Genomic DNA, 21,992 nt, shown 5'->3' on the forward strand with positions numbered 1-21,992 from the left:
ACCATGGGTGGGTGTAGGGGTTCTGAATATGCAGAAGTACAGAGGAACTTCCTGGAGCTGACGAGACAGTCTACATCTTGACTGTGGTGTTGGGCAGGTGCATATACCCAGGATCACAGTGCATCAAGCTGTGTGTTTTATTGTGCGTAAAATATTCCTTAGTAAACTTTATTTAAAAGGTTTCTTTCTAAGTCATCGATTACCTGAAGGGCACAGCTCCACAGTCCTGTCTAGGAAGAGGAAGGTCCAGCCCCATCCCAAGCAAAGAAGTACCAATGCCAATGACTGCCTTGGAAAGTTTCCCCCCTTCTTCCCCAGGCGAAGAACCACAGCCAGATCCCCTCGTCCCTGCTGGGTCCGCGGAAGGAAGCCGGACAGGCTCTGCTCCTGTAGTCCTGCAGTGCGCGCTGTGCCCGCCGCCGTCTCGGCCACAACCTCTGCACCCGCCCGCACAGCCACCGGCTCGGCAACATCCCTCACGCCTATTGGTCGAGCGCGGCCTGCCCAACCAATGGGGAGAGGGGTTGTTACAGGAGACGCCGCCATCTTCGGGCGGTCGGCGGTCGGTGGGCAGGCAGCCGAGAGTCCGCGTCCCGGCCGAGATGCCGCAGTACCAGACCTGGGAGGAGTTCAGCCGCGCGGCCGAGAAGCTCTACCTGGCGGACCCGATGAGAGTGAGTCGCCGGCGGGGCGTGCTCAGGCCGCAGGAGCTGCCCGGTCGTGCGGGCGGTGCGGGGGCGAGCTCGCGCGGAGCCTGCCGAGCCTTGCCCACTCCCTGCTGGGCCTCCCCGCGGCTGCTGCGCAGATGCTGGGCTCCCGCCTCCGGGACGCTCCGGCGCGTCGTAGGTGCGGGTGCGGGTGGAGATGGTTTCCGCTGACGCTCAGATAGTCCTCGGGTCCGTTTGGAAGCACCAGTGCCCCTGGGATAGGCGTTCTCAGCCTTTTCGGGGTCAGTGACTTTTTGAAAATCTGAGGATGCTCAGACCCATTCCTCAAAATAACGCCGTTTGCATGAAAGGTCTGCCGGTGATTTTCTTTCCCTTGTCACCAAAGGGGAGACAAAAGGATCGCTCGTCCCTTAGGAGCTGGTGTTAGGTACTCGTGCTGTGAACTTGGCCTTTGGAAAGAAAGAAAATAAAAACCAGTTAATAAATCTCAGGAAACTGCACTCAAGGTTACTATGTGAGATATTTAATGATCAATACATAACAAGAACTGTTTTCAAGGTACACATTGTTCTGGTAACCGGTAACTCCAGCACTACATTATTTGTAATGAGCATTAGTTTAAACTGTGCACCAACATACGTTGTTATAATTAAAAATAGGCCCTGGGCAGGGGATTTAGCTCAGTGGCATCGCGCCTGCCTTGCAAGCGCAAGATCCTGAGTTCGATGAGGTAGGGGTGGGGGGGTCGGGTCCATAGAAAGACACAGATAAGCAGCAAGAAGCAAAATATTTTGAGTGCCATTCTTAAAGTGATACAGTAATAGCTTATTTTATAGGTATGTAATAAACGGTGAAATGGCTGTTTTTTGAAATTGAGGACTTTCTGACTCTGATGATTGCTGGTTTTCCTTTTCCTTGCAGAGCCGTTTGTTTTTTAAATCAAGCATTGTATCATCAGACTGTATAGGATTTTTGCCTGTATGTTCCCACCGGGTAGACAAAATACAGTTCTTTTAACTCATTTCTCCTAATGAAACTAGAGAATATTCTTTTAACTAACAGCTAAAACTTTGCATAATTGTCATGTATTATATTTTAAAAGTTTAGTTTCTTTTTGTTTGTAGAAAGCTGAGTTTCTTAAAGTATGTAAAAGTGAGTTTAGTAGGTCACATTCTAAACATAATGTCATTATTTTGAATGTGTACCTAAATTCTTGTTAAGTTCACACCTGTTTCTCCCTCACCAAGACAAATTTCATGGAGATGTAACATTTTTTGCAATCTCAGGAATGCAAAGAACGTAGGGTTTAACTTCAATAGTCCTTTTTATTTGCTATCCAGAATTGTCTTGAGGTTTCTGGTACTACATTGGAACCATTTTTAAATTATGTTCCTGTTTTGGCTTATAGATTCTTACAGTGTTTAAAACAAAACCCTGGCTAAATGTTACTGATGGTACTTAGCAAAAACCTGCTGCTGCAACATGTCTTGCTCACAGCCATCATCAAGGCATTGTCTTACAGGAGGGACATGCTAATCTCAGAACCCTGTCTTGACTGCTCAACTCTACTGAACAACAGAAAGTATTATGCAGCCGGGTGTGGTGCACACCTGTAATCCCAGCACTCAGGAGGCTGAGGCAGGAGGATTGCTGAGATTTCAAGGCCAGTTTGGGCTACATAGTGAGTTCAAGGCTAGCCTGAACTCCATAGTGAGACCCTGTCTCAAAAAAAAAAAAAAAAAAAGGAAGAAGAATTATATAGCATGGCACTTGGTATGGGAGTTTATTAGTTTTGGAAGAAGTTGTTGATGCAGACTAATTTTCAAGGCAGAATTCAGCTTAAAAGTAATGCATCATGTTATGAATTATTTAACTGAATCCTTTAGTCTAAATCCATTTCCTGGAGCTGTAGAAAAGTAGAAAGTATGAACGTGTGGCAGCACTGTTTCCTGGATGGGTTTGGACTTTTTAAGAAGCTGTATGTGCTGATGGTTTTTTTCTCTTTTCATGTTGTTCCTCTCTTGCTGGTTATGTTGTTGTATGTAATTACTGGCAAGAAAGGCCAGATAGTCCTAGAGCCTCACAGACATTCCCTGAATGTGGTGCGTTTGGGAATGTTTAGTACATCTCTTCAGGTTGGTTGCAAATACAATATATTTAACTTTTTAAAAAGACTATAGGAAAATAAATTGTAGCAACAGGAATGAACTGAAATGGCTGTTTTATTTTTACCTCATTTCAGTAATGATAAGATTACAGTAAAGATGTCTAAGGTATCTTGGGTATTCTGAAAAGATCCTCTTTAGTCCACCTGAAGACTAAATTATTTATGAGAAACGTTATCTATCTGTATTGCTTCTAAATATGTATTTTTATTTCAGGCACGGGTGGTTCTCAAATATAGGCACGCTGATGGGAATTTATGTATTAAAGTAACAGATGATTTAGTTGTAAGTATAGATTTTTATTGTTGAATACTTACAGATGTATGATTGAGTTAATCATTTGTTTGAGATTGTTTATATAGAATTTATGCAGATTAGCCATTGGGATGTTTATTTTGCATTTCATTCCAGTATGAAGAACTTAATTTTATTTATTTATTTATTTTGTATAGCCTTTCATTGGTACATTTTAGGTGTACAGTATAATGACATTCATCATTGGAGATATGCACCTTTACATACTCTCTTGGTTCTTATTTTTTCCCCCTTCCCCTGCCCTCCAACCCCTCCATCCCTCCCTATTTACAAAGACTTTATTTCCATTTTTTCATTTTCTCATATTAATTCTATTCCCTGCTTTCCTTTGAAGAATTTAATTTTAGAAGCTGCTTTTACTTGTTTGAGAGAGGGTCTTGCTATGTAGTTCAGGACTGGCCTTGAACTCACTATGTGGCCCATGCTGGCCTTGAACTTGCTTTGATTTTCCTGCCTCAGCCTCCCAAGTGCTGGGATTACAGGTATGGGCTACCACACCTGGCTGAGAAGCTGCTTTTATAGTCACACCCTCAGGAGATAATTTAACTTGGTTCCTTGAGGTAGTTATGTGGGCATGGCTTAACATTTGTTCTCTTCACTTTAAGCAAGAGGATAATAGACACCAGAAGTAGGTATCAGGGAGTAAAGGTTTCATGTTTCATGTGTGAGAGTAAACAGTGTATTTGATGTCACCTATCTCAGTGGTGACAAACCTACAGGGCAGCAAGCTGTTTGTGTCACTGAAAGCTCTAAAGGGTTCTCCATCCCTGCTGTGTCCTCTCCTTTCCTGATCTCAGTGTTGCTTTCTCATGGCCCATTCATTCTTTTTTCTTTTTGGTACCGGGGATTGAATTTGGGACTTTGCGCTTTTGAGGCAGGTGGCTGAACTACTGAGCTAAATCCCTGGCCCCAGACCATTCATTTTTTTAGCCTGCTTTCATTGGTTTCTCGGGGCAGATTTCACTGAGCCTGCTCTTGGTGAGAGTTCATAAACTGTGCCTTAATTTTCAAAGCAGTGGTCTCAGCAGTTTATAGTTTGCTCTGTCTTGCTGCTTTTGGTAGGAAGACCACTCATGAAAATTACTGTTTTGGCACTTGTGCCTCCATTTAATCTTGGCTTTTTTTTTTTCCTGTTCTTTTATTTTTCTTTGCTAATTATTTCTTTGATGTGCCCCACCCTAAATATTTGTTTCCCCAGGATTCTGACCTTGGTTGTCTTTTCAGTCTCTTCGGAAGTAGTATGTTAAGTCAAGCCCAGTACTGCCCATATCTTTGTCTACCTGCAAATTTGTATGTTTAGCTCCTATTTAACTTCTGATATCTGACTAACTCCTGTTGAGTGTCTTTACCTGGTTGCCCCTCAAAGCTAGCCTGTGCAGAGTGGAGCATGTCCAGTCTTCTCCATCTGACTCCTCTTCCTACCTTTAGCTATAGTACCACCTGGTGAGAAATTCAGGGTCATATCTGGCCTCTTCCTTTCTGTTGGTCTCATGTACACTATTTATTGGAAAAATGTATATTGGTCTCTGTTGAGAGCGATGTGTTATAGATCACTATGGCCAGGCCTAGGCCTGGGCCAAGAAGGGACTCTTTTTTTATCCATTTGTCAGAAGAACATCAACCATTATCTCTTGTAGACCCTAGCCATTTTTTTTTGTTTTAATTAGACATCTTTTGATTTTTTTATCTGTATTATAAATAAAGGTGCTGAGGATACAAGCCAGTTTTTTGTCTCATCATGACAAAGAGTTTCCACCTGGCCTCAGCTATGTAAACTTTACTGTCATCTTTGTCTTTTTCTTTAAGTTTCTTAATCTCTCACCGTTGTTTCTCACTCTGTAAGGGTCATGGCAGGTCCCTGATAATGCCATACATACGCTTGGCTAAGCATTTGACATTTTTGAGAACTTTCTGATGGAGTTTGTAGTTTTTCATCTATAGCAGTGGCATTTAAAAACTAGCTTTTTTGGGTACCAAACTCAGGACCTTGTGCTTGCCGGCCAGGCATGGTCTCACTGAGCTACATCCCCAGCCCTATTTTTCTTTTTGTAGTACTAGGGGTTGAAACTAGGGTCTTTGCACTAAGTACATCTCCAGCTCCCTCTTTATTTTTCATTTTGAGACAGGGTCTCGCTAAGCTGCCCAGGCTGGGCTCAACCTTGTGACCCTCCAGCCTCAGCCGCCCAGAGTGCCGGGATTACAAGCTCACCAGCACACCTGGCTAAAATACTGTGTTTAAGGAGAGTAATTCCTGGAGGATTGGGCATTTGAGAGTAATTCCTGGAGGATTGTGGCCTCCGGAGAAATTAGAGAAAAACAATGGTAGGAGAGGCTGTAACGTATTTTACTCAGTTATGTTTTCTACACTGCCGTTGTCTAGTTTCACTTAATGTGTGCTTTTAAAATTTTGGACAGTGTTTGGTGTACAGAACAGATCAAGCCCAAGATGTGAAGAAGATTGAGAAGTTCCACAGTCAGCTGATGCGACTTATGGTAGCCAAGGAGTCCCGCAGTGTTGCTATGGAAACAGACTGACAGTATGAAATGGAGACTCTGTTTGTAGGAAGTAAATATCTTTTGAAAGTGGGAAAGTACTGGGACAGAAAATCCTTTCTGTAACTGAGTGGGCTGTTCAGAAGCCGAGAGGTCATTTTTTTGTATTTTCTTTTTAATGTTTATCTTAGAGCTGTGGAATATAAGTGTTAGAGAACTATCAGTTTTTGGAAATTGAACAAGAAATGCATCTATCTTAGAAACTAATTTGATGTTGGGCAGAATGATGTATAAGTGTTTCTCTGGTAAATATGTATCAGTAATTTCAAAATGAAATACCAAGAAGAGCCAGTTCTTAAATTTAGTTCATCTGCCTTTAAGAGAAAATTAAATGTAATCATTTTAGTGGATCGTTATATTTCTTTGGAGCCTAAACTTGCACTGTTGATAACCAATAAATATATACGATAACTGGAATTAACTGCACAGTATTAATCTGAATTATTTTAATCAGAAAGTTTAATTGCTAGTAGTGTAGTCTCAATTATGTCTAAAAGTAGATATGAGTAGCAGGTGTGCTTTACCTTAAGCTTTCTGGGTTTAAACTGTATTTTAATTGGTAGTATCATTAGCTTGTTGAGCAATGACTGACTTTGAATCTAGTTTTCAATGATGAAAAACAGAAGCAGTCATCTGAATCCATGGGCAGAATGATGACTCCTGTGGTGGACTGGACCACAGTGTGACAGATAATTTACTACGTGTTTCCCACCTGTAGTTTCTCAGAAGGACTGCAGAGTATTCTAGCTGTTAAATCTTTGTGCTCTGGTACTTTGCCCATTTTGCCTATAACTAAGATGGTAAGTATGGCTATCACAGCTGTTGTGTTTATCCTGTATCTGTAATCTCATTTTGCTGTCCAAAGGTAATGTTCACAGGTAGATTCCTCTGAGTTAAATGCTGGCACTGCATTAAAATGTTTTCTGTAGAGATTCATCTCAGTGAATAACATTTTAGGATAGAAAGTTACATTAGCCATAAGAATTTTTACATGTTTCAGAGAGATCGTAAATAAAATAGTACATAAATATATTTTGTTTTGTTGAAGTGTTTTTTTGGTACCGGGATCGAACTCGGGTCCTTGCGCTTGCTCAGCAGGCGGTGAATGTTTTGTTGAAGTTATTAATCTCTCCTGAGTTAGTCATTTCTTGACCAGTGTATATTCATTTACTCTAAAGTGACTGCAGTAATACTACAAGTAGATGTTTTTGATATTTTTCACAGTACTTTTTTATTATACAGCTTTCTCAGAGCTGTATGCAGATGACAGGATTGTTTCCTTGAATCAGGAAATTTGTGGCAGGTAATATAGGATCATCCCCCCCCCCCCCCCCATTAATTAGGGTGGGGCTGGCAAGGATGACCTTTTTTCTTTTATAGCTTCTATATTCTAACACTGCTTCGTAGAGACACCCTGGAAGGGAGGCCTGGTGTTTGGGCTCCTTGAGTCCCTGTAGGTTGTCGCAGAGTGTTTGGGATGGAGGGTCCAAGTCAGACTTCCTGGGTTGAATCTTGGCTGTTCTGTGTTCTTAGACTCAGGCTGGGTAACACCTCAGTGTAATACCTGTACCCTGATTGTTTTTTAAAACCAGAAACTTACGTAGTTGCTGTAATCTCACTTTCATGGATTTAGTTTTAGCAGATTGTTTTTGTCATACATTTGGTCAAAGGTTGCATTCTACTTGGAGCAGACCCCATCAATTTTTCTGTTAGGCTACATACATTCTGTATTGTCAAGTTTCGACTTCTCCCTTTCAGGGATTACTTAGCCCGACAACTTCTTATCATAAAAACATAAAATCCTTTAGTCATAGCTCCAAGTCACTGATTAGAGTCAGTGTTGGCAGCAGTTTAGAGTTGGTATCTTCTTTTACTCTTAGAAAAAGATACCACCGGCTGTGTGATGGTACCAGTCTTGAAAGTGTTCTGGGGCCAGGTATGGTCATATACCCTTGAAATCCCAGCACTAGGGAGGCTTAAGCAAAAGGATCTCCGTGAGTTCAAGGCCAGCCTGAACTATTTATTGAGATCTTGTCTCAAAAAAAAGTGTTCCAAAACTAATTCAGAATGAGTAGTTGGGAGAGAAGTGAATTGCACAAAGTTATAAGGAGCAGATCTTGTTTTGCTAAAAACAAAAAAGGAAATCCCAACACAATGTTGGTTGCACCTTTCTCGTTTGTCTCTTCTGTTAAATGCCTTGTAGCAATAACGGTAAGTTGGTATTTAGGGTTTTTCCTCTTAAAACAGGAAGCAGGGTGTGGTGGTCATGCCTATAATTCCAGCCGCTCCTTCATGAGGCAGAAGAAAGGAGGAGGATTGCAAGATCAGCGCCAGCCTGGGCAACTTAGACCCTGGTCTCAAAAAACAACAGAAAAACAAGTACTAGTTAATATGGTCCAATATAAGACGGAATGAGCATGCTCCGCTGTGAATCGCCTGTTGTGACTGCTGCTCAGGCACTCTGAAAAGAACACCCTACCAGGTGGATTGAGGAAGACTAGAAATTGGAGTACTGCTGAACCAGTGATGAGGATTGGTGTTCTTTTCCCTCTTTGGTATCCTGTAGCCAAAACTTAGTATGTTGGAAACTTGGAAATGAGGACTTCAGTACAGAGGGAGTGCTACGGGGTGGGGTAGGGGGGATTCTAGCACTCTGAGAGAAGGCAGGAACCCTGTTGTTTTGTTTTCCTTTTCTGTGTTATATCCCACCCTCCAGGCAGGCCCATGGAAGTGACACTGTTGAGTACCTGAACTGAGAGCCTCGGTAGTCTCCTGTGTTTCCGAGAGGCTAGAGCAGTCCTCGTTGCTTCACTCTGTCCTCCACCCATCTGGCTCAGATAGAAGTGCAGCAGCAGAAGGTCATTGCCAGAGAACAGGTAGAGGGAACCAGGAAGAGCTGGGGAGAGCACAGAGCTCTGTCACGGAAAAAAGACCTTCTAAAGCTGTTAGGAACACCTGTGTTCACCCCTAGCCATGCAGCTGTGGATCCAGTTTCTCTCTCAAACTGAAGATTGAGAGCCAAGCTAACTGAGCCCTACCAGGCTCCAGGCTGGCCCCTTTGAGATGGTGGCCTGCCATGGGTCTGGGTCACCCGCAGAGGTTTGAGGTTGGACCCACACTGGAGTCACAGCCTGCAGAGAGTGACTGGAACTTGGTGCCTAAACCCAGCAAGACTGCAGAATCAAACCAAAATTCAGTCCTCTCCATAGGACTTAAACAAGAGCCAGTGTAAGAGCAGTGTCAAAATGTCAAAGCTACAATCCAGAATTACTCAGTAGACCAGGAAATGGAAAAATCTCAGCTCTTACAGGAAGTAGATCAAAGCACTGTGATGTCACAGGTGTTAGAATGATGTGACAAAGACATCAAAGCAGTTTTTTTGGCGGTACTGGGGATCAAATTCAGGCATCATCTGGCCCTAAAGCAGCCATTTAAAACATGTTACAGGGAATCGTGGACACTTGAAATCAGTGGAAAAAGCACAGTCTCAACTAAGAAAAGACAAAAACTAGGTGGAAATTTTAGAGTTGAAAACTACAGTAACAAAAGCATACTGCATAGTATGCTATAGCAGAGTAAAGGAAAGAATCAGTGAAGAGTCGGATAAACCAATACCACTTATATAATCTATACAGAAAGATTTGGAAAAAGCACAAAACCATGAACAGAGCTTTAGAGACATGTGAAACAGTAATAAAAGATAATAAAAAAGTAATAAAAGATAACATTTGTACCATCACAATTCCAGAAAGAGGAGAAAAGGTGGTGCTGCAAAAAGTAATTGAATGGGGCGGGGGATTTAGCTCAGTGGTTTCGAGGCCTGCTGTGTAAGCACAAGGACCCGAGTTCGATCCCCAGTACCAAAAAAAAAGTAATTGAAGTAGTTAGAAAAACCTCTAGATTCAAGAAACTCAGATCTACACCCAGAAACATGGTAATGAAACTGGTGAAAACTAAAGTGATACTGAAAGCAGCTAGAGAAAATATGTTACTGCAGTGGACCTTTGACTTACGAACTCCATTCATTTGCCAGGGCTGGTTGTAACTCTAGTTGGTCAATTGAAGGTCAGGCTCCTGTACCCCGCTTTCAAAGTCTCCTGTGCACAGGCAGATCTCAGTGTCCTTAGAACTGGCCCAGGGTTCCTCAGCCCCACAGGAGAGGGTGCCGTCCTGCTCCTTCCAGAGCTCTTCAGGGTTAAATCTGTCTGAGCTGGGGATGTAGCTCAGTGGCACAGCACCTGCCTGGCAAGTGGGAAGTCCTGAGTTTGATCCTCAATACCAAAATAAAGACCATCTGGAAGCACAAGTGACTGGTATTCAGGTTGTAACTCAAGACTTTGTAAGGTAAAACTAAAATCTGGTGGTAACCCACGTTGTTTGTATGTCGGGTCAGTTGTGGATCCACTGTATAAAGAAACATTACTTCGAATAATTGGATTTCTCAGAAATGGAGGCAAGAAGGAGCACATTCTGTGAATGGGGAAAGAACTGTCCACCCAAGGTTGCATATCTAGTGTAGATAGCCTTCAGGAGGAAGCACGAAACAAAGCCATTCCAGGACCGAGGAAAATGAGAAGCAGTGACCAGCGGATGTGTCTAAGGAGCGTTGCTGTGCAGAGCTGAACAGAGGAGGATGGTGCAACAGGAAATGGAAGCAGCAGGAGTGAGGGGAAGCAGCAGGAGCGGCCACCTGGACTTAAACTGTTGTCTAGAGTCTTGAGGAGGGAAGGGCAGCTGGGCTGTTTGTGTTGTGAATGAGCGAGCTCGGACAGTGGAGATGCGCCACTCTGTGCCAGACTCGAGCCCATTTATTACAGCCGGTGGCTGGGGGGTGGGGCTAGCGCCCTAGAATGGTTCCTCGGCCACGGGAAGCAGTTTGATTTCTCCTTTTACATCATGCTTTCAGCTGGGGAGGGCTCAGGGGAGAGCAAGCAGAATCTTACAGAAGCAGAACCATGTCAGGTTAGTGGGCGGGGGGGGGGGGCAAGGAAGTTTCACACACGCTAGGTGAGGTACAAAACATCCTGCAACTGCAGCAAGTTTACTGCCAAGCAGGAATGGGGGGGTCCTGGGTGCTTTGTTTATGTGCAAGCACTTTCTTCAAGCACGGGTACAAACTGGCACCGAGGCACAAGATGGAGTGGCGTTGGCTGTTGCAGCACACACCTGTAATCCAGCACTCAAGGCTGAGTCAGGAGGATCACCATGAGTTCCAGGCCAGCCTGAACTGCATAACGAGACCTTGTCTGAACCACCCCCCACCCCCCAAAAGAGGGAAGGACAGAGGGATCCACAACAAATTTACTACCTTCCACTTGTGATAAAGTACTTAAGTAGACTGAAAACCTGAGTGTGCATTTGAATCTCTTAAAGAATATAATAAAAGGCCATAGATAAAATGATTAAAGTCAAGAAGGGAAACACTGGATGTGTTGGCACATGCCTGTAATCCCAGCACTTGGGAGGCTGAGGCTAGGTATTTGAGGCCAGCCCGAGCTACACAGTGAGACCCTATCCACAAAACAGGAACCAAAGGCAGGAAACAAGTTTAACATGGTGGCATATGCCTGTAATCCCAGACTCTGGGAGGCTGAACCAGGTTGAGCTCAGCCTGGGCAATTTGGTGAGACCCTGTCTCAAAGGACTGGGTTTGTAGCTCAGTGTGAAAGCCCTGGATTCATTCCCCAGTGTTATGGGCGGGAGTGGGAGAAGAGGGTCTTCAGCCTTCAAGACAATTCTAAATGAGATCACAGAGCAAGGGTGGGGTTGTATTTCAGTGGTAGAGCACTTGGCAGCATATGTGGATCAGGGCTCCATCTCCAGCACAGTCAAAGAATTTCAAAGGAGCAGAAGTTAACAACTGAAAGAAGCAGCAGAAAAAACCCACAATTACAAGTGGCAAACCAGTACATTTCTAACACTAATGTTCATCGGGATTAACAGACTTCACCAGCTAAGGGTACAGTCTTCACAAGGTTCCTTCACTTTACACACAGGCTGAGCCCTGGGGTTTCCAGGGCACTGCACTTCCAAGCAGCTGGCTGCAAACTTGAGTGTTCTCATTAGCTTGCCTCCAGTAGCTGACTTGACTCGCTTGTAGAACTCAGGAAATCACTGTACTCGGTTTTACTATGACAGACCCAAATGAGTACCGGCCATGTGATAAGAAACTGTAAGTCCTGGAGGTTCCCACTTAGCAGCTGTGTCCTCAGACAAGTTCCTCCCCAGGCAGTGGAGTGTACTCCCTGACCAGGGCTGCTCACCAGAGTTTTAAGTAGGTGCAGTTGAATCATTGGCTGTGTGATTGAACACAATCTCCACCCCACCTTCCCTTCCCACAGAATGGGCTGATAGTCACAGCTTGATGCCCAAACTCAAATCACATGGTTGATCTTTCTGCCATGACCAGCCCCATCTTCAGTTGGCTCATTAGCTTGAATTCAGTATGGTCTTGGGAGCCTACCATAAATAACAGGCACTTTTTGTCACTCAGAAGTTCTGAAGATTTAGAGGTGATCAGGGACAAGACCAGTTAATCCTTTTCCTTCCTGCTTTACTTTTCCTCCCCTTTCCTTCCCTCTCTGTTCTGCTTTTCCTCCTTTCCCTCCCCTTCTTCCTTCGTTAAACGTACGTTCTTTTCTCAAAACGTAAAACCACAAAACGAAGGAAAACGAGAAAGTCTATTCCCAAAAAATTAGATACTATATAATCTGTAAGAGGAAGGGAATTGGTAAAAAAATAACCAAGATGGATTATGTAAAGGTGCAAATTTCCAATGATGAATGTCATTATATTGTATACCTTAAATGTACCAATAAAATTATTTTTTAAAAAAAGAGGAAGGGATGGGCTGGGGATTTAGCCCAGTGGTTCCGCCGCCCGCCTCGAAAGTGCAAGGTCCCAAGTTCGATCCCCGGTACCAAAAAAAGAAAAAAAAAAAAGGAAGGGAATTGGTTGGTAAATTGGACTTCAAAATTAAAATCTGCACTTCTAACAATACCGTTCAGAGAATGAGCTGACAAGCCACATAGAAAAAAAATTCTTTACTAGGCATATATTTGGGAAATGGCATGTATCCAGAATACATAAAGAGCTCTCAAAACAAAATAACCCAATTTTAAAAATGGGAAACCTCACAGATGGCAGATGATCACAGGAAAAGATGTTCATCATTGTAGTGCAAATTAAAATCACAAGTACCACAACACACCTCTTAGAAGGACTAAAATTTAAAAGATCACCATATCAAGCGTTGATAAGGATGTGGAGTGAAACAGAACACTTGTACCCTGCTGATGGGAATGTAAAATAGTACAACCACTGTGGGAAACATTTGGGTAACCTTCAGTCATACCTACATACATCTGGATGGTTCAGCCATTTCACTCCTTGGTATTTATCCCAAAGAAAACATCTGAAGACTGCATGTGATTGTTCATGGCAGCACCGTTTGTAATAACCAAAAGCCAGGAACGACCAGAAGTTCAGGTTTTTGGGTACACGTCACAGTGTATCCATACATAGGAATACTACTTGCCAGTAAATAGTGAACTACTTTTTGGGGGTTTTTGTTTTTTGTTTTGGTACTGGTGATCGAACTCGGGACCTTGCGCTTGTAAGGCAGGCGCCGGAACCATCGAGCTAAATCCCCGGCCCTGAACTACTTTTGATAAGCATGACAAGAAGCTGAGTCTCAGGTGTGCTGAATGAGAGAAGCCCCATATAAGAGTACATACTGAATGATTTAATTCATATAAAATTCCAAAACTTACAAATGAATCGAGTGTAGTGACAGTGGCTTCTCGGGGAGGAGAGAGAGGTGGCTGGAGAGCATCGTGGGGGTCTGAAGCTGGGGTGGCGGCTGTGTTCGCCATCTTCACTGGTGAGCGCGTGTGTTAAAGCAAGACACTGCACACTAAGGACGCCTGCGGTCTGCTTGCCGCTCTGCCTCCGTGAGGTAGGTGAGAGCAGGAGAGAGGCGCTCCTGGGGAAGCTGCCTTGGCGGAGGCAGTCCCCGCACCTGTGGGCATGCTCAGTGCTCACCTGTCTGTGGCCGGTGCCCCTGGGCTGCCCCTGCCGGTGTGGCCTGGCCTGGGTCCTCGGCTGCTCCCGTGCCCTCCCCTTGGCGCGTGTCACCCCCGGTAGCCCCTGCACTTCCTCCGTTCTGGTGCCTTTCTGGAGGCCTTGAGTTCATGTCTCTTCAAGGGCTTGTTCAGTTAAATTTTAATCTTTCTTTTGGGACCGTGGGACGCTGGAACCATGGACAAGCTCCTTAGCCTCAGTGCTTCAGTTTCCTCAGATGTAAAATAGCAATAATGTTCACCTCAGAGTTGTCAGGAGGAGTAAATCAATTAAGATTTGTAAAGCACTTGGAACAGTGCCCAGGATATGGTAAATCTATGTGTTCATTAAATTTAAAAAATAGGATTTTCTCTATATAGAATATTCTTTGTTAAGTATATTGCAAACATTTTCTCCCTTTCTGTCACGGTTTATCTTTGTATGTGAATGCCATTTTGGCTTTCTGGAAATCAATTCGTCTTGTGTTGTTGCTTAAACAAATTAAAACAAGACAAGTTTTACTCTCAGAGCCAGATGTTGGAAATGAGTCCTACACAGCTGAGGTCGGGGTGTGGCAGGGCCAGTTGGAGGCTCAGGGATGGGACTTCAGACTTTTCTGGCTTCCAGAGGCTTCCCCGTTTGTCAGCTAAGGTTCCACAGGATGTCACCTTTCCTCACCCTGCCTGTCACATTGCAGACTTGCTGTTTTACCCCACCCCACCCCACCCCCCACTCTAAGCCAGGGTGCCTGCCCCAGAACCTAGGCTAACCTCCATTTTAATCACATCTGCATAGCCTCTGGGGATGTAAGGTACTGTTAGCATTTTCCAGGGATTGGCACATGGATGTCTGGGGCGGGGGGATTATTCAGCCTGCCACAGATCATTTTTGTCATACAAAAATTAGCATTTGGCTAGGCATGGTGGGCACTCCTACAATCCCAGCTGTTGGGTGGCTGAGGCAGGAGGATTGCTGCAAGTTCAAGGCCAGCCTGAACTACATGGTGAGACCCTGTCTCAAAACCCAAAAAAATCAAAAAAAAAAAAAAGATTTCAAATTTTTCTCTGCATTTGTCACTTGGTACTAGTTCCAGGAATGCCCTCAGATATCAAAATCCATACATACTCAAGTCCCTATTCTAAAATGGCCAAATATTTGCATATAATTTACACATATCCATGTATATTTTAAATCATCTCTAGATTACAGTGTCTAATACAATATGAATGCTACTGAATGGTTGTTTGCAAGGAACAGGGAAAGGGGACGTTACTAGAACCTCTGCAGTAAGTCCTAGTCTCCCGCGAGCCACGGCAGCACAAGGCGAATTACAGGAAAGGTAGGAAAATGAGACAGAAGAAGCTGAGCTTTGGGTCTGATCAGTGCTGCTCTGGGCGGCAAAAAAGAAAACCCGCACCTTACCACACCTTTTATTCAGTACATCGGGAGAAGCAAATGTAACAAATGACTTGCAGAGAGTTCAGCACATCCGTGTAAACAAGATGGTAACAGTCCAAGGACAATGAGGAATTGAGTAAATGTTTGTTCCTCCCAGGATGTTCTCAGCTCCCAGGATGTTTCTTGTCCTGGAGAATCACAGCATCACCGGATCATTCAGGTCTCAGTTGTGACCGGAGGCCAAAATGCAATTATGTCTCGGAATTCCATAGCTGGGCTGTAGGCAGGAGAACTAGGCTAACCAAATGATTTTGCCCTAAAATTATGTAGCATTGCTCCCGACAGCTGTTCTACTGTATTGCTAGGGAACGACAAGAATGCAGCCCTTCTTCCAAATGTTTCCAACCTGGACCTCTTTGGATCTGGAGGAGCAGAGCCCATGGGTGCAGCAGCCAGCTGTACTGACTTGCTCTTCTAGCTGTTCCTTCAGTTTGGCCTGACATCAGTCTTGGCTTTCACGCTCGCCTAGAAACGGAAGTTAGAGCCTGGGAGGTCACCTTCGACCGGGGAGGTTGTCGCCTGGGTGACCCGTTCTGAAACCCACTCTGTGCAGCTCCTCACAAGGCCTCAAGGAGCCAAGCACCAGCCGTGGAGAGCAGAGAGCAGGGCCCAATTGCAAACACACTTGCTGCTACCTTCTCCTCTCCTTAGCTCTTCAACTCCACAGCCCTTCCACCTGAGGCTGGGACCAAATCACGAGCAAGTGTACCTGTGTACATGGGGTGGTCTCAGGCTCTGCAGTCAGAGGGACGTAGCTTAAAAGAAAGAACTTCTGGAAATTAACATAATGGGAAAAATGAAAAAGTAGAAGTGTAGAAAAAAAAAACTTTGGAAATAATTTTAGAAAATAAAGCCAAAAAGAAAAATAGAAAAGAATGGATATGAAAAGCAGTTCGAGGTTTGCATAAGAATTCTAGAAATGAGTGGGTGCAGCCCAATGGAGGAGTCAGTAGAGCAGGTGCCAGGGGCTGTATTCCATCCGCAGCACCACACACACACATATACACAAACGCATGCACGTGCACATACACTTCCAGGAAAAGATACAGGGTGGAGGAAATAAAATCGTTTAAGAAACTTTTGTGAGATTAAAGGATGTGAACTTAACAAAAGAGCTGTTTGTGCACAGGGTAGACCAAATATCAAGACCAGCAAGCTCAGGATTTCAGAATAGTGAGGATCAAGCAAAGGTCCCATAATCCCCCAGAGGAAAAAGATCAGGGATCAAAAATGGCTTTGGACTTTGGGATGGCAGTACCAGAAACAAGATGATCACAGAGAAAGGCCTTCATCCTGAAATTGTATATCCACCCAACTTAACTGTTAATAGGAAGCACTGAATAAAAATATTTTCCAGACATGTTCAGGTTTAAGTTTTGCTCAGGTAACAATCCCTCAAAAACTCAGTAACTTGAAAAAAGGGCCATTCTTTCACTCCAGTCAGGGATAGATGTGGCACCAAACCCCCACTTCTACAGTGTCTCCCTCTCAGGACCCAAGAGGGAAGAGTAAGACTGCAACAATTCTGGAAACTTCTGCTCAGGTGTCAGTGTCATCTCCCACTGATAAGTCATGTCCAAGCCTGGTGTCAGCAACACCGGGCAGTGCCAGAAACACAAGACCAAGGACAGGAATACATAAGCAGGGAGTCCTGGGGACAGTGATCTACACATGGTCTCAAAAAATCTGTCTGCCTGAGCTGGGACTTGTGGTACATCCCTATAATCCCACACTTGGAAGGCTGAGGCAGGAGAATCACCATGAGTTAGAAGCTAGGCACCGTAGTTCAAGGCCAGCCTGAACTACATCGAAAGACCCTATCTCCAAAAATGGTGTCTCCATGTGCCATTTTCCAAAAAGTCACTCAAGGATGTGATCTGTAAAATAAAGCAGTGATGCTGGAAGGAGAAAGACGTGGCTCTAAGAAGCAAGACCCTTAACACACAGTGTTGCGTCTGGGTTGTGCACCCCTGGGATGAGCAGCTAACTGGGGTCATAAACTCAGCACCAGCAATGAGTTAAAGGAAAGAGTTTAAGAAAGGAAGGCACTTTATTTGTAAGGAGGAAAAAGCAGAAGTCAGAAAGCTGCCCTGATGAGGGGCAGGGGCTTCTGAAAAGGTGGTTTCCCTGTGGGCCTTTGTCCCTGGCTTCTTTTATTGGGTGCTAAGGGCCTTTTTCACTACCTGGAACATGCCATAACCTGATTGACTCTCCAGGCTGTCTTTGGATCAAACGTGGCACCCTTGCCTATATGCACATTCCTTTTGGTAGGCTTTTGTTTGACTTTTTTGGTGTGTATGTCCATTTATTAATTTGTCCTTGACAGGCCCTTATCTGCAGATGAGTAGCTGGTTGGTTAGGAAGAGCCTTATCCATTAGTGTCAGTAAGGGCATGGGTGTGTATCTACTGTAGTAATATAGTGACCCCAGAGTGAAAACATGTATATGCATTCATGTAAGTGCATAGCTGTGAGCATGCATTGCTATACACTAAACAAAAGACTTCCCCCAAAGTCAGAGAGCCCCCTTCCTCCCTGTCTCCCTGTATTCTATTGTAGGTGGGGAGGAACGGTTATCTCAGCTTTTTGGCTTCATGCATGTGGCTTTCTCTGGGCTCTATTAGCTCTCATTCTCATAGGACCCAATGCCATTGGTGTTACTTGGTGCATTTTTGTTAATTCTTCTTCTTCTTTTTTTTTTTTTTGGTACTGGGGATCCAACTCGGGTCCTTGAACCTGTGAGGCAGCAGAACCACTGAGCTAAATCCCTGGCTCAATTGGTGCATTTTTACATCTGTTTTTTCCCACTCTCCCCACCCTTATCCTTGAAACTATTCCCAAGGGAATTTCTCCAGTAGAATTTTAACTCCTAGTTAGGATTAGCCAGGAAACCCAATGAGGCCCTTATTCTATTCTTCCCCTGCCTACAGACCCCTGCCCCTATAACAGAAGGCAGCAGAAAGGATCCCAAGATGTGGAGCAGAGAGGACTCAAGGTGACAGCTGTGTGCCAAGCAAGGCAGCAGACCAGGCTGGAACAGGCCAGGAGCTCTGCACACACTGAGACAGTGAGGCTGGGGACTGGGGTTCACTCAGTGTCAGAGCATTTGCCCAGCATACATGTGGCCCTGGGTTCAATCCCCAGCACTATAAAGACAAGGAAATTGAAGAAAATCAGACATTCAAGGATCTACTGTGAAGAGATCTAAATATGAGTAAAAGGGTTGAAGAAGTGACATACATAAATATACATATATATGTATATACCGTCAGGCCTGACTTAAATGAGGCCTTTGCAAACAAACAAAACAAAACAAACAGGCTGCTTTTAACAAACAACAGCAGCTTCTCAGTAAGTAGGGCAGATAGACTCAGAATACAGCATACACACCCCGCCCAACCAAAAGGTCCAGTGATTGTCCACACGCCCAAACAGACCGTCCTTGGACATCAAGTCCTAAATATGTCGCCCAGATTCCTTAGCCCCTTCAGTACCTACATATGCCTAAGTCCTTTCCTAATTAGTTGCTGATATCTCTCCTGGTGTCAGCCCATCCACACACGGATGATGTGATAAACTGGACTTTTCCCAGCCAGCTGCTAAAATCTTCTGAATTTTAGTCCCCATTAACTAAAATAAACTTTCCTTTCAAAAGCCTGGGGTTTTTTGTTGTTTTTCTGTTGTTTTTTTTCAAAAGCCTGTTTTTTGACAAGTAGATTCTTTATGACATATACATCTGTACATCTATCTATATATGTATATATAACTAAGCAAGTCTTGAAAATATTAACTCCAGGGAAAACAACGTTACAGAAAAAAAATTAATCATGACTTACTGTGGCATGTAGGGACAGCTGGGATTCTTAGGTAGGGTTAGGGTAGGGAACCAGGTCCCTTTAAGAAGTAGAAAGGAGGGCCATCTTCATCTTAGCAAGCAGCCAAGCTGATAGCCTATGGTATTGAGATCTACTTCTGTGTAGCTGCAGTCTCACATAAGCCCCGCTAAGCAGGTTACTTCTCCCCTCAAAATTCCCCTTTTGGCCCATCAAACAAAAAATTCCACTATTGGCCCACCAAAGACCCCTAGAAACAAGTCCAAAAACTAATCAAGTAGTGACTCTCAGAGGGGTGGAGATGGGGCCCCTACCCCATAAAATAGAACTGCAGCCCCAGATTCATCAGTGACCCAGCTCTGGGTGTCCCCACTCCCAGGGGATGGCTTTGTATCTCTTCTTGCAGTACCTGCAATAAAGTTTTGCTTTGCACTGGTCTTCTCTGATTCCTCTTCTTTTCTACATTACACAGAGAGAGATAAACACAGCTAGGGTGAGTCTGGGGACCCTAAGACCCCAGACCCACCAGACATAACAGGATCAACCCTGAATTGCCTTCATAATAATGAAAACAGAATATTGACTAAATGAACTCTTGAGAATTAGAGAGGATAGGAGGTTGTGTAGCAAGATGGTTTACGAAGAAAGCTTACTTCCATCATTCTTGGAGACTTCAACAGAAAGTGTTTAGTTTTAGAATGAGGTTTAAAAAAGAGGAAATACTTGCAGGATGTTAGAGATTTAGGTGTGGGGGGGGTGGGTATAAAAAGAATTGGCCAAAAGGGTTAAATATGATTTTTGCTCTTCAAGAAGAGGAAAAAATGGGGAGCTGCGAATTGCTGTTGTTCTAATAATTTGTACAGCAGGTTGATACTTCAAACAACTGACTCTGAAATACAAAGTTTCAATGACAGTGTCACCCTTTGCAAAACAAGACAGTCATGATGCAGTGTCCAGGGAAGGTCCATAGAGGGCGCAAGAGGGCCTTATCTCTGTGGCAAACTGCCATACCTTGCTCGTTTTTACAGAACAGTTTTGCTTTTTTCTCTTGAACTTTGATTTTCACATTATTATATTTTTGGCCATGGCCTTTGAATTCCTGGGGGTAGAATATAGTCGTATATCTCAAGAAACCTAGGAGAAAGTGATTTGGGGAATCTGAATTCATTTAAAGGAATTCTCAGGGTTGAGTAGGTAATGTACCCTTCCTTCTTTCTGTGGAGATAGAAAAATGCTTAAAAACCAATCGCTTTGCATCTTGCTCTACATTTGCATCATTTATAAAATATGAATTACACCTAAAATAATAAATTATTTATAGTAATTGTGCATAGGATATATTCTATTTTGTTGTTGCTGATATCTTCCATTAGATACCTATGTAAACGATCTTGTCCATTTTACATGGCAAGTTTCTAGAAACTAGATTCAGCTTAACTTGTGTCTTGTTTGGTTACTTGGTTGTTTGACAGCACCAGCTGCTATACTTGATTACAGAAACGAGAAGACATAGATATGATACAATTCTATTTAACTGGCATTCTTAAAAACTGCTCTGTCTTCAGAACATTTTGTAAAATAGTCATTTGGTAACTCCACCTGTACCCCTTTAACCTCCCAGTAGATTTGTATCTGTCAGTCTTGAAGTAGGTAATACTTTTGTAACAAGTCGTACATGATATGCCCTTTTGAGAATTTAAGATGCATACAGTCTGGTGTGATCAGTAATCTTCGTTTTTTGCTTCCTGGGGATCAGGGGATCAAATCCAAGGCCTTGAGCGTGTGAGGTATGTGTTCTGCCCCTGAGCTACATCCCCAGCTCTCAGTGACCTTTAAATTGCAATCTGGTAAGGGATTTACTGGCAAGTATGGAAAGTTTCCATGAAGGAAAGAGCACAGGGCAGAAGCCTAGTGGTGAGCAAGAGTGAAAGCGAAGCTGGAGGCAGAGCAGGTCGTTATCACTGACCCAAAGCCTGGAGTTCAGAAGAACGCACGACATGCTTTAGAATCTAGAGGGAAAAATCCAACAAATAGGAGGGCATCTGACGGCCTTGGAAAATAGTATTATGAAATTAAAATTTACATTTATCCATGCACATCATTTTTTAAAAATCAGATAATCAGGGTTTAGAATAAAAAATAATCCAGCCAGGCGTGGTGGCACGTGTGGGAGGTAGAGGCTGGAGCATCACAAAGTCTGAGCCCAGCCTGGCTTAGTAAGACCTTTCTCAAAAATAAAAAATAAAAGGGGCTGAGGGTGTAGTTCAGTACAAAGGCCCTGGGTTCAATCCCCCGCCAGTACTGGAAAAAAAAAAAAAGCTCTCTGCCTCTCTCATTTTCCTCATTCTACTTTCAAGTCTTTGGTATTTATTTCTTGAGTTATAAACATTATTTCATGGTCTGTCAGGTTTTTTTCTTTTTTTTATTGGGGTTTCCGAGCAATTTATTCATTAAACTCTATTCGATATACCATCAACAGTTTTCCTGTGTGTATTGTGCTGATAAACAGACACTGAGAAGATTTAACAAGTTTGTCATTTAATAAGTCTGAATTCATTTTCACCACATGGTGTTGCACTCGGTCATCTGTTGAAACAAATTTCTTTTATTTTTTTTTAACAGATACTAGTTTTAAAAAGTCATAGATACTGTGAATTCTGTATAAACTGGTGGACAGCAAGTTATTTCCATTTGTGAGACCTAACTAACTCCATTTTAAAGTTTGACTCCATCTTAAATATAAGACAGTAAAGTGGCCTTGACATAAATTCCACTTCACTGAAGTCAACTATTCCCCTAGTCTCCTTTGTGCCCATAAACTAATGATAAAATGTCCTTGCAGTGGGACAACAGATTAAAAAAAGAGACACAGCTCCTAACTCAATCCTCTGTCTGCCCAGAAAACAAATGCTCCCGGGCCCATTATCTGTAGAACATTCT

General features: G+C 43.5%; 1 protein-coding gene across 1 annotated transcript; it reads left to right on the plus strand.

Moving 5' to 3' along the window:
- Window positions 1–532: 532 nt before the first annotated feature.
- Srp9 (signal recognition particle 9) lies at window positions 533–6,733 on the plus strand. Its single transcript, XM_004867454.4, has 3 exons — window positions 533–674; window positions 3,050–3,118; window positions 5,564–6,733. The coding sequence occupies exons 1-3, from the start codon at window positions 603–605 to the stop codon at window positions 5,681–5,683; spliced, it is 261 nt and encodes an 86-aa protein (XP_004867511.1). The 5' UTR covers window positions 533–602; the 3' UTR covers window positions 5,684–6,733.
- Window positions 6,734–21,992: the final 15,259 nt, after the last annotated feature.

Source organism: Heterocephalus glaber, unplaced genomic scaffold, assembly GCF_053883595.1.
Source record: "Heterocephalus glaber isolate CG9 unplaced genomic scaffold, H.glaber_assembly_v1.0 deba00001067, whole genome shotgun sequence".
NCBI lineage: Eukaryota > Metazoa > Chordata > Mammalia > Rodentia > Bathyergidae > Heterocephalus > Heterocephalus glaber.

Excerpts from the sequence above, each read along its gene's own strand:
- Srp9 (XM_004867454.4), top strand. The coding sequence starts at position 603 with ATGCCGCAGTACCAGACCTGGGAGGAGTTCAGCCGCGCGGCCGAGAAG. Across the intron at positions 675-3,049 it reads ACCTGGCGGACCCGATGAGA|GCACGGGTGGTTCTCAAATA; the intron begins GTGAGTCGCCGG and ends TTTTTATTTCAG. Across the intron at positions 3,119-5,563 it reads AAGTAACAGATGATTTAGTT|TGTTTGGTGTACAGAACAGA; the intron begins GTAAGTATAGAT and ends AATTTTGGACAG.